General features: G+C 34.2%; 1 protein-coding gene across 3 annotated transcripts in view; it reads left to right on the forward strand.

Annotated features, from left to right (window-relative positions):
* The first annotated feature begins 1,590 nt into the window (after positions 1-1,590).
* The window catches only part of LOC132277511 (dicer-like protein 4), a 41,394-nt gene continuing 29,783 nt past the window's right edge, over positions 1,591-13,201 (forward strand). For 2 of the 3 annotated variants that reach the window (XM_059779364.1, XM_059779365.1), the window contains exons 1-10: positions 1,591-1,893; positions 2,566-2,743; positions 5,307-5,414; positions 5,742-5,882; positions 6,028-6,100; positions 9,418-9,485; positions 9,714-9,860; positions 9,946-10,074; positions 12,418-12,556; positions 12,792-12,888. In XM_059779364.1, coding sequence (XP_059635347.1) covers positions 1,751-1,893; positions 2,566-2,743; positions 5,307-5,414; positions 5,742-5,882; positions 6,028-6,100; positions 9,418-9,485; positions 9,714-9,860; positions 9,946-10,074; positions 12,418-12,556; positions 12,792-12,888 — 1,223 coding nt within the window. In that variant the 5' untranslated portion in view covers positions 1,591-1,750. The remainder of the gene's footprint in view (positions 1,894-2,565; positions 2,744-5,306; positions 5,415-5,741; positions 5,883-6,027; positions 6,101-9,417; positions 9,486-9,713; positions 9,861-9,945; positions 10,075-12,417; positions 12,557-12,791; positions 12,889-13,201) is intronic. The other variant, XM_059779366.1, reaches the window with a different exon arrangement.

A 13,201-nucleotide genomic window follows, 5' to 3' on the forward strand; every position in this document is an offset into this window, starting at 1 on the left:
TATATTTTCTTTGGAAGTTAAGGTAAGCACACCCATCCCGAATATCATTGTGCTAAAGGTTAACTTGTAATTATTTATATTAGTACATACTATTTATTCTTTAAACCACATGGTATTGTAGATATAGATTATTGTGCATAATTTATTATAGTATTTGACACGTTGTCTTATATAATTTACTAGTATATGTTTTGGGAGGGGGGGTCCTTGTACCCAAAAAAAAAAAAGATGGGAGCGTTTCAAAATTTACGGAAAGCGTTGATGTCATTTGGAATAAACTTTTTTATTGGATGGCTTTGGATTTAGAATTGTAAGAAAAATATACATGAAATGAAACAAATGATCTAAATGAGATTCAAATATAAGAAAAGGAATGACAAACAAAAATAACAATGGTTTTTAGATAAGTGCAGTTCTGTTTAACTGGAATTACTAATTATGCAATAAGTTCATTGCAACTCTAAAGTATTAGACCTTTCCGAAATTTCCTCATCACTTGAAGTCATTTAGACCATTTTAAAATCCTCGTGAAATTTGCAAATTAAATGTATTTTCTTCCCACAACTAACTCAAAATTTCTTTAATTCCTCCAAATTAAATGTATGATGTGAAACTAAGTTTTAGCATAAAACTACGCCCCTCGGTTAGGTGTCCTCTAGACTCTTTGCCCACCTGCCACCAGCGATAGCGAGCCTAATGACGAATCCGTCCTTTCCACTTGGTACATGTAAAAATGTGAATATATTATGTTCCATGCTTGATTCAAAGGACGACTCACAGCGTGGACAAAGTATATGTTAAGGTGGTAAAACAAATGAAAAGCAATGAATGCATGCACATATTTATCATGTATGCGTGATTCAAACAATAAAAAGCAAATAACAAATAAATGTATAACCGCGTACCTCGTGAATTTGTTTGGCTCTCGGTCTTGATGTAGTAGTATCTTAACGAAATGAAAAAAATATAAATTTATATGACAAACAGTCACAAACTTATTAAGCCTTTAATGGAATCTACATTTTCACTTACACAATATTTATTCCATATTTTTTGAATTTAAAAGATAATCATTTTCATATAATTAACATTTTAAGATTATTTTTTAAAATTTTCACTGAATTATAACACAAGTACTCTAAAATGGCTTTGCATTTTGGATTAAGACTTAAGAGATTGTGTAAGAGTATGCTGAGAACCAACTAGCATCATCATCCTAGAAACAGAATAGTCTGGAGTAATTAAAAGCATTTGGTGATGGGCAAAAAATTTCATTAATGTCATTGAGCTTTTATTGACATTGATTGACAGAGGATAATTATTTGGGTAATTAGTAATTGATGACAATGACTCATCAATTAATAACTAACAAAATAAAAGGAAAAAAATATTATAGTACCACCAAGAGATTTTCGTGTTTGAATTCAGAAAATTTTCCCATCCGCCAAAGTTCTTTAAACAGGGGGAAATGGGAATGAATTCGAAGGAGAAGGGTAATTTCGTCATTTGAGGGAAAGCGTCACACACACGATATATATATATATATATATATATATATATATCCGAGATTCTACTACCTCGTCCGTCAAAGTCGTCAGGACTGATGCCTTAATGCTTAAACCCACTTCGCAAGAAAAGTCTCTGTAAAGTGTGTCTGTCCTCGTCCTCGCTACTTAAATTCGCACTTGACTAGAAAAGTAAAGTTATCTCTGGAGCTCCGGTCACCACCACCACCGCCGTGATCGCTTCCATGGACGGCGGTGATCCTAAGAATGACATCTCTCAGGCCGTTTCGGTCACTGGGCGATTTTCAACTCTCTCTTTGAACGGTGATGAGGAGTCCAGTAGTAGAGATTGGAGGACTTCCAAAGACCCGAGACAAATTGCTAGAAAGTATGCCCTTTTGTTGTTTCCGTGGTTCATGTTGTCGCATTTTCCTTTGTGGGTTTCCTTTTTTCTTTTCTTTTCTTTTATTTTCAAGAAATTGGAAGAAATCAAAATCTTGGATTCCCAAGAAGGGGGGTCTGAACGTTGTTTAGCGAATTTCGAGTTGTTTGCGAGCAAGTCTCAAAACCTGCTCTCTGCATGCCTTAAAAACTACGGATTTTTATCAAAATTTAGTTTCTGTTTTGACTGTTGAGGAAACGAATTAATATTAAAGAACAGAAAATTTTAATTTACATCTTAATGTTGGTTCTGGATGTTTTCTAATTGCATTTTGATTTTGTTATTGGGTTTCTGTGTTGATTTCTTTACTTTTATCTCTTCCCTTGTATCGGCATGGTTGCTGGGAAAACCGAAAAAAAATTAAATAACGAAGATTTTCTTGAATACTATCTGTTTGTTTACAGGGAGTGGAATAAAAAAAAAAAAGAGAAAAGATAGAGTAAAAAGACTCAACTCTAACCATGTCATATGGCTGTATAATGTTTGAATGAGTAAACATAGGATGTATCTAGTGTTGGATAATCAACAGTTTAATGGTTTTTATGTACTTTCCTATTTTTTTCTGGGCGACTAAAGGAAGCAAAATGGAGTTCATTTTTTTATTTCGTTTTTTCTCAGGTATCAGACAGATCTCTGCAAGAAAGCTATTGATGAGAATATCATTGTTTGTCTCGAAACGGGATGTGGGAAGACCCACATTGCTGTGCTGCTTATCTATGAGATGGGTCACTTGATCAAGAAACCTCAGAAGAACATATGTGTCTTTTTAGCACCAACGGTAGCTCTGGTTCAACAGGTGAGTTTTTATTTTTTATTTTTTTTCTTTTCAGATACTGTTGTTGATTGGTTTTGTACTTTAGTCTTTATCTTATTGACAAATTGCTGTACAATAATGCGGGGAACTGGTTCATTCAGTTGAAAAACTTTTTGTTCATATGCTTAATATAGTTTCTTATCCGAAATTACCATCGAGTGAAGGATTCAAATGGGGGCTGTCTAAGTTTAGGTTCATTCCATGGAATTGGTTTGGAAGAGAAACTGATATCTTGCTACTGAGTGATCAATTGATATGGTACAACACCAATTGAATACCTACAATTAGGTAGGATCGTTCTACTGACCTAGAGGGGACTGATTAGATCCTGTGATTTATTTTATTTTATTTTTTTATTTTCTGCTTTTTTCTTAATCTAGACTATTCAATTAATGACCAACTTGATACTTGTGAAATATGAGTTTGCAATTCAATTCTAGTTCACAAATATGCAATAAGCAGTAAAAATGTAAAGTAAAGAGAGGTAGAAGAGACACGCTTTAAGTGGAAAACCCTCAAACGAGAGTGAAATACCACGAGACCACGATCAGTCAAGCACAATTCACTATTGAGAAAGAGATGTACAACCAGGTCACAGTTTTGTCATACTCGAACTCCTAATTGATCTTTGGACACAGTAGAATATCAAATCTCTAGTACCCTCAAAGATCTCCATGTCACTCTTCTGATCTGTCAACAACATCGGCTCCTCACGAACCTGCTTTTCTAGTGATTGTTCGCCGTCTCTGCGCTCTGGTGTTCCGATTGATTAGATGCAAAATTGATCACATAGTTTCTTGGATGTGTATTCAATGAACCAACAATAACTAATTTGATTCTTGGATTGAATATATATGAGGAAGCTTTATAATAGTGTAAAATAAAGAAAATTTTCTTAAACTTACTCTTGATCTTCTCACAAAACCTCTCAAAGTGTTTATCTATGTTAATACATGAAAGACCTTGCTCTCAATCTGACTTAAACCCATATTTATAGTCAACAAGAAAGTCCATCGCGTTTTAGATTGTTAAAACCAATTAAAACATTGATTTCCGAGAGTCCTGACGAATATAGGATTCAACACGATTGATCTAACCTTACTAGCAAGTTTTCGATCAATCACCTGCGATCGAAACTTTGTGTAATTTAATTTATTTTCTTGGACAACCATTTGATTGATCGGATCTATTGATCAAAACTTACCAGACATCCTTTGATTGATTGACTGAACAATTATCTCGATTGATTGAGGTGTACAAAATCTAGGTTATAATTCCAGTTTTCATAAAACAAAATTTTAACTTAGTTTTGAAAAACCATTTAACTAAAAATCTTTTTCAAAACATTTTAAACCCCAACCCAAAGATAAGAATAAGATAGGCTAAACCAACTTCAATTTAAGATCACTTACCTTTAACGGTTTAACCTATCCAAGTGATTGAATATAAACCATTCTTGCATTCTGTGTCCACTGTGTCTTCAACTGTTGTTCTTCATCAACTCAAGGACACTCTAAAAAAGGACACTCTACACTCTGACACTTTATACAAGTATGTTTTAATGAGAATTATGTCAACACATAACTCAATTTGCTAACAACTACACTAAATCTAGTCTGTGAATTATGCCAATCTACGGGCAACATGGCCCCAGAAAGAGCTTAGATGTATTGGTGGTTGTAATTGAAAAATGCTGGTCCTTTATTTTGTTACATGTGTTGGTTTTGGAGTTTTTAAATTCCTAAAGGTAGCCCAGAGAATCTATGACCAGATTAAAAAGAAAGATATAAAATATTCCCTATTCAGTCACTCTAATGTCTACAATATATCTGATGATGATTAAAATTGTTGTGACAAAATAGATTTCACCTATCTCCTTCATGTGGCACCAGAAACCTAGAATGTACGATGTACATTGTTTAAAAACCTACTATTTCGAGACTGACTTGGGATATGTAGGAGGATAGGATTAACATGGCACTTACACCTGTCAAAGTGGCTTCAATTTTTACTTTTAGTTGCTTAAGTCTACAGGGAGCCTTCTATATATATATTGATAAGTGTCTTTAGGCTGTCATATTGGGTATGTTGGGTCTTTCTTTTCTTCTTCAAATGTTGTATGCCAAGTGAGCTGCATAATTTATTTATTATGGACTTCTTTAATATAATTAAAACTGATAAGTCAAACCATGTTTGTGCATTGCAATGATCTTCACTTCCTTTTTATGTTTTTTCCTCATGTGATTCATGAACTATCCAGAATAATATGCTGATTCTTCTTCATATTGTTGTTTGTCTTCCTTCTATGTAACGTAGCTAGTTGTTGTCCTTTTCTTTTTCTATATTTTTTTGGCTGATGTTACTTCTGTTATGGATCTACTTAGTTGATTTAAAAGGGATGACCAAATTTGTTTCGGGGTACTTTTCCTTTACTTATGAAGCCCTATTTTTGGTAATTGGTATGAAATTTGGTTGAAATGGCTGAATTTATATTTTTGTACCATACATGTTAGGAATCACTATATTTTTTGTTCCCTGTGTTTAGCAAGCCAAGGTCATACAAGACTCCATTGATTTTAACGTTGGGACCTATTGTGGGAATTCTAAGTTGAAGAGCCATCGTGACTGGGTAAATGAGATGGAAAAATACGAGGTTAGTCAGATTTGTTGTATTTTACCTTCTAAAAGGTCATGTAAAAGGTACCTTTTAGTAGTTTTGATATATTACATGCATGGCATGATTTTGATAAGTTGTATTTGCTCCCTGGGTGAGTTCACTGTAAGAATTTCAAAAACCTTGACTAGGATTTATTTATTTTCCTAATTATATAGTTTTCTCAATACGCTAGAAACAAAAACTCCATTATCTTTATGTCTTCAAGTTTCATAGTTAAAGAATGGAAGAAAAAACAATGCTTTCCGCGAAAAAGTGCAGTTATTGTTGCTACGAGGTCATCCTGATTCGTGCTTTCCTGGGCAGGTTCTTGTTATGACCCCTCAGATACTACTACATAATTTAAGCCACCGTTTCATTATGATTGAGCTAATTGCACTTCTGATATTTGACGAGTGTCATCATGCCCAGCTTGAAAGCAATCATCCTTATGCAGAAATCATGAAGGTAATAAACTACTCAAAATAATGCTTTTTATTTTTGTGTGTGTGTGTGTGAGAGAGAGAGAGAGATTATTACTTATCGTACACATATCATTTTGATTGCCATTTTCTGATTTTTTGACATGTAGATTATGTTGGAAATTATGTAGGTTTTCTATAAAAGTGATGTCATAACACTTCCTCGTGTATTTGGCATGACTGCATCTCCAAAGTTAGGAAAAGGTAAGGCAATTATATGTGTGCCTTTGTTTGTGTCTGTGCACTTATTTATGTACACTTAATATATATTTTTGGGACTTATAAATTTGATCATTTATTTAAACGTTTGAGTTTTGAATTTATTACTCTTTACACCTCATGTGGTGTATTTTGAAGTCTGGTAGAAGTTTAGGACTAAAATGTAACTATGATAATAATATGGCTGTCATAAATGAGCTAAAACCCAAGATGCCATTCAACACTTGTCTATATTTTATCTCCTGTGCAAGAAAAGATGCTGAATTATGTGTCCTGGTGACACGGCTTGTTCTCTATACTCAATTTTTTTTTTTTTGATGAGTAAGAATTGTATTAAAAAAGCGCTCAAAAGGGGAGCGCATCCCAAAGGAACAACAAGAAGCAAAAACCACTAAGCCTTCAAAGAGGCCAAAAAAATCAACAATGTCCTCAAAAAATCTATAATCTCTACCCGAAACCCAACAATAAAGAGTGGAAACAATGGAGAATTTCAGAATAGAAATATGAGACTCTTTTCCCTCAAAGTATCTCTTGTTTCTCTCAAGCCAAATGCACCACCAAATACAGAGAGGCGTGGCCCTCCAAGCCTCTCGAATGTGAGCCCCCACAGAACAGCCTTTCCAAGCCTCAATAAAACCTCCAGCAGAGCCAGGCATGACCCTAAGAAAACCAAACAAGCCAAGCATCAAATCCCAACAATCCTTGGCCACAGGACAATGCAAAAGAAGATGGTCCACTGACTCCTCATCCCGACGGCACATAAAACACCGATTAACTACCACCTGATTCCTTCTTCTCAAATTATCCTGAGTCAAAATCTTTCCCAAAACAGAGGTCCAAGCAAAGAGGGCCATCTTAAGAGGAGCCTTAGAACGCCAAACTGCCCTCCACGGGAAAGGACTTGCAGGCTCTTGAGTGAGACACTTGAAGAAAGACCGCACATTAAAGTGACCCTGAGCATTGGGAGCCCAAATTCAAATATCAGAATCTCCGACCATAACACCCTGCCGATACAAAACCTCCAGAAGACGAATGGCATCGTCAACTTCCCAGTCCTGAAATAGACGCCTGAATCGAACATCCCAAACCAATCTCCCATTATCAAGATGATAACAGTTGATCACCCTGGCCTGCCTATCCGAAGCAATCCTGAACAGTCGAGGGAAAGCAAGAGCAAGAGGGATGTCCCCACACCAGATATCCTCCCAAAAACTAATCCGCCTACCATCCCTGAGACGAAACCAAACATGATTGGAAAAATCAACCCAGCCCTTTCGAATAAACTTCCAAACCACCACACCCCTAGGACCAAACACCTCAAGAGAGCACCACCTTCCTCTACTCTCCCCAAATCTGCTCACCACGATCCTCCTCCAAAGCCAATGCCTCTCCACCCCAAACCTCCATAACCATTTCCCAAGGAGAGCTTTATTGAAACGCACCAATCTTCTAAGCCCCAACCCTCCATTCCGAATCGGCCTACAAACATGCTCCCAACGGACTAGGTGAAACTTGAATCCATGATCTTATGCTTAGCTCCTTGGGTTTTTGTGATATAACCAGGCAATAACCTTCGCTTCCAAATTTGTTTTAAAAATTCTTTTTCTTAGTTTAATTTTTAATCTGTATCCATGGAAAAGATCATTTTTGACATTTATTTTCTGAAAAACTACCCCACCTTGGACTCCTTTGCCTGTCATATGTTTACTATTAATTGTTATATTTGTTCGTTGATGGAGCATTCCCCAATTTGAGGCCCCTCTGACCTTAATTAACTGTTATCATGTCTTTTTCATTCAGGATCTTATGGGCATTTAGAATCATAAATAAGCCTTATAGCAATGAATTATTCGACAACCCTCAGTCCATTTAGAATCATTTCCCAACTATTTGGGGTCGGTTGCCATTTTTGCTCTTTTTAAGGCCATAAACCCCTCAGTCCATGTTAATTTTTTCCTTTGCCTTTCTGAGCATTACCTTCAATTAGGAGGCCACATCACGCTTTCTCATTGATGTTATTACTTTTCACTGCATATGGATAAACCATCTTAGGTCAGTGTTCTCTCATTTGATCTTCAACAGGTTCTACTTTAACCATTTTATGAATGTAGTAATTTTTTATTTGTTCCCATCTCAGTATCCACAATTCAAACCCTCTCATTTTATGAACATTTTTGTAACTGTCCAGCATTCTTTGCCATAAAGTATGGATGATCTAATGGCTACTTTCTAGAATTTACCTTTAAATTTTAGAGGTGAGCACACAATATGCTAGCACTCATACTTTTAAACCCATACTGCCATAATTCCTTGAGTAGTATATTCTCCAATCTCTCCATCTCTTTAAATAGCTGAAGCTATACAATGGAAGTGTTCACCTTTTGGTATCTCTTGACCTTCAATTTTCACTACTCTGCACTTGTATTTCCAAGTTTTGTTAAAGCTATTTCATAACTTCAGTTTTTGTTATATTCATCTTTAACTTTCTTGATTATGGAGAGTCTTGTGAGACCTCTAATTTAGAAGCTACTTTCATTAATCAAAACAATGTTATCAACAAATAGTATAAACTATGGAATCTCATTTTGTATGTGTTTTGTAATTCAGCCATGATCCAGATGAAAAGATAAAGGTCTAATGTTGATCACTTGATGCCTAATATAAGCCTACAATAGCTGACAATTCACTTGTTTCTCTTGATGTTGTTTTTACTGACACCCCTATGGTAAATTTCCTCTTTTGCGTTAGTATAGCTATTTGGGAAGATTTTCTTCGTCTGTGCCCAATGGAAATCTCAAGTTGACTTGTCTTGATTCCTACAGTAAATACTCTCTATCGCTGACTCCAACGGTCATGTCTTTTGTTTGTGTAATACTATCTTACAAATATTTAATGCATAATTTTTATTTTGAAATGCTTATCAATTAAATTTTGAGCATTACGGTTGACATTATGATATACAACACCCTTTCTAAATCAATTTGGTTGTAACTTTTTTTTCCCCTCTTGGGGTTGTTAGATTGGAACTTAGAACAAATATGCCTAGCATATGTAATGGATAATAATCTTTATAGGCAAGAGAACTTTTCTTGTTATATGATCTTTGTCAAGGTTACCACCATCCTATTGATGAATGAGAAATCTTTTGAATTTCGGATATGCTGTACCTGTTATGTAGTTCAAATTTTCATAACTAGTTTAATTGTGGTTGATATATCTTTCCATTATGCATGAACTGTTCTTGTTGCGTAGTTCATGCCTAGGAGATTGTTAATTTATGTTTCTTTTGTTTGACGGAGAAGTCATGTTGCTATGTTACTATATATCAGGTGGTTCCATCAACAGTCTTGAAACCTTACTTCATGCTAAGGTGAGTTGTTTAAGCTACCAAAAATTTAATTCAAATATTTAGTCAATGTGACTTTTTGTTTATGCTGATATAATTTATGTGAAGGATAGTTTCTTTAACCAATCAAGCTCTAGGTTAGTTTGTTTTCCCCAGGGTTGGGCATGTGGATATACAGATCTAGAGTGTTTCTATTCCTTGAAACAAAATTTATATAGCAAATTTTTATTAATTCTCTCTTTTATTTCATAGGTTTACACTGTTGAAGACAAGGAAGAGTTGGAACAATTTGTGGCATCTCCAAAAGTTAAAATATATCGTTATGGACCGGTTATAAACAATTCATCTTGCCCTCATATGATTTGCTATAGGACAAAACTTGAGGAGATAAAACACCATGTATGTTGAAATATTGTTCAATTAATAAACTTTGTTCATTCAAGGCTTCAAGCAGACATTTACTTGTGTTTTGTGGTTCAAACAGTGTGTCTCTATGTTGAGCATGAAGACTGATGAACATAGTCGTCTTCAGAGCATAAAAAAATCGCTTCGCAAACTGCATAGTAATCTGATATTTTGTATGGAGACTATCGGCTTATGGGGAACGTTACATGTAAGCCATTATAGAATTCAATTTATTTAGCTGGTTATTCAAATCTTTTCATTATTTCCTCATTTGTTTTTGTACTGTTCTTCATTGTAATAAAGATGCTCTATTTATTGTTGTTATTATTATTATTGTTATTATTATTTCTGAACTTAACATGTAGCAAATATCTGAATGCCATTAAACTTTTTTGGGATGAAACCCACCCAAAAAGAAAAAGAAAAAAATGGTTCTCTAAGATGACATACTTGCTATTTCCATATCGTGGTTTGATGACGAGTCGTTCAAGCATTTATGTTGTGTTCTTTTCGTTCTTTTAGAAGTTTATGGACGTGACAATGTCAAATGAGACATGCGAGGTGTTTGGATGATTATCTCAAAGTTTCAGACTGGGAACTGTTTAGAGATATATGCCCTCAAAAACTAAATTTATTTTATTTTATTGTTTCATTTAATTTTGAATTTTAGTATTTTATTGTCTTCATGTATGTACTTATTAAATATATCCAAGGTTAAGTTATTGGTAATTATTTTGAATGATTTATCGAATCATAAAAGATAAGACAGTTTTTCCGGTACTTGTTTTTCTTAAACTTTATTTTCTTCTTAGTCACAAGTGAAGAGATGAACATTTCATTTGGAGACTAACATATATAATGCTGATCCTTTTATGTAATTGTTTGGAATAGTTGATTTCTAGGCAATATATGAGTACATATAATGAGTTAAATGTGTTGAACTAAATCTAGAATAATTTCTATGCTGAAATCACTGTCAAGTAAAATACTTGTATCCTTAGACCTGAGAAGATCGTATGATCTTTATGATGTCATGTTGACATTGCCAACCGGTTTTGTTCAATTATGAGCCATAAAAGGGCATGGTTGGGTTGCTTGAATAGTATATAAGGTATATATAGATGTTCAACATGGAAGTCTGCACTTGTTCAAATAAACAACAAATAGGTTATTCCAATAAGACTTAATTGGATTGGACTTATTAAATTTGGCATGTTTTGTTTGATGAAGTGTTTAATTGAATATATAAATTGTATAAATGTTTACTGAAACATCAAATGAGTCAAATTATCTTTTAGATTTAAATACGAGTCTTGTGTTTACACGGCCTGAATGTACTCTTGTAAATAAGCAAAAAGATGCCAGAATGGACTCTTGTAAATAGCTTATTCTCTAGTTTTTCTTTGTTAATATATTGGTGGGCGCACTTGCAATTATGGGCTTCCATTTCCTATTTATATAAAGAGATAAATTTGATACTAAATTTTGATAAGGACTAGGTGTCCTAGTTTGATACAAGTTAGAGAATTAGTGGGCTCATAGCTAAATATAAAGATCCCAATCATAGGCTCTCTCACTTAACTTATGTAGTGCACATGAGAAGAAAGGGACATAATACTGTGATAGTTTTGGTTCCTTTGTCTAGTCTCTGCTACCGAGGGCTCATCCATAGAGGTTGTCCGTTTATTTTATAATTGTTTGATTGTTTTATAGTGACAATTCATCAACCGAATTTTCCGAAAAAGAAAGTGAGATAAGAAGAGAGGATGATGTTAATCCTTTTAACTGCTACCAAATCTGTAACAGTAATCATCATCTCTTGTGGACTAATAATTAAATCAAATCTTAAAGGAGAAATAGAACATTAAACCCAAGAACTAGGTGATGGAATTTGAGAGGGGATAAAGTAGAATTATTTAAGAATAGGATGCTAAAAGAATCAACATGGAAAGTAGAAGATCAAATAAACTTAATATGGAATAGGATGATTAAATGTATTAAAACTGTATCAAAATATTTCTTGGAGAATCAAAAGGAAACTTGGTGGTGGAATGGACATGTGCAAAATATTGTAAAAAGAAACGGGAATACTATAAAGTTTGACAAAAAACTAGAACTAGGGGAACCTTTTAATTTTATTTATGAATTGATGACTAAATTTCTATGATTTTTGTCTTTAGTCCCACCAACCTTCTAATTGTGTGGTCATCTTTAGTCTTATTTATTTTCATATATTTGTTCTTCCTCTTGGGCCTTTGTCAGATTTGCTGAGGCAGGGCCACAAATTTGCCTTTGCCAACTCATGTGTATTTTTATTCATTGAATTACTTCTTGAGGTTGTTTCGAAATCATGCAAGCTGTACTTTCTCTGCTGGATGTTTTTGTCACAGGTCTGCTATAATTTGTTCATTTAATTTTAATTCCAGTTAGTCACAAGGAAAGGCTGTCTTAAAGATGCTTGTGATTTTAGTCTCCATAGAATAGGTTACTGCATGTGTTTTTATGGGAGATCACTGGAAGTTTTCAACTTACCTTTTTGCTCTTGTCAAAGGCTAGCCGCATCCTTTTAAAGGGAGATCACTCTAAAAGAAATGAATTGATAGAGGTAGAAGGAAATGGTGGTGATGAATCTTTGTCTGATAGATATCTGAATCAGGCTGCCTCAATGTTTTCTTGTGGATGCATGAAAGGTATTATTAAGTGTTAAACTTCCTTGTTGCAATCCGTGGTCTTTTAGTCATTATTTTCATCCTCAAGATCATTACATAGTACATGTGTATAAAAGTATACTGTATCCTTAAACTGTGTGTGGATGATTAGCACCACTATCCAGTTAGTACTTCTATGATATTTGTAACACAATTCAGAATGAAAATGGTATATTTTTCTCTAAAATCAACTATATAAGTTCTGCTGTTCCTGTAGATGGCACTGAAGCTGATTTATCCAGTGTGGAGGATTTAAAGGAACCGTTTTTCTCAAGAAAGCTTTTTCAACTTATTGGAATTCTTTCCAAATTTAGGTTGGTACTTTGGTACTTATTGCCAATTATGATTAAACTGTGAAAAAGGTTCATGCGAACTTATATTTTATTGCCTAGCTAGTTACTTGTTTTTCTATACTATTTGGCAAGTTACTATTCTTCAAATTATGTGAATTTATACTCAACTCAACAAAAGCCTTTTCTTAATTATTTGGATACTGAAATCCTCTTTTGCCACTCTGCTCTATCTGAGGCCGTAATCTCAATCAAATCACATGCTATCAAATCTTTTGCAATATCAATTCACATTAATTTTAACTCTTCCTCTCCCTCTAGCATTACCTTTTTTCTG

This window comes from Cornus florida, unplaced genomic scaffold, assembly GCF_030987335.1.
Source record: "Cornus florida cultivar Cherokee Brave unplaced genomic scaffold, ASM3098733v1 CherokeeBrave_3.0.0_Hap2_Chr10, whole genome shotgun sequence".
In the NCBI taxonomy this organism is placed as follows: Eukaryota; Viridiplantae; Streptophyta; class Magnoliopsida; order Cornales; family Cornaceae; genus Cornus; species Cornus florida.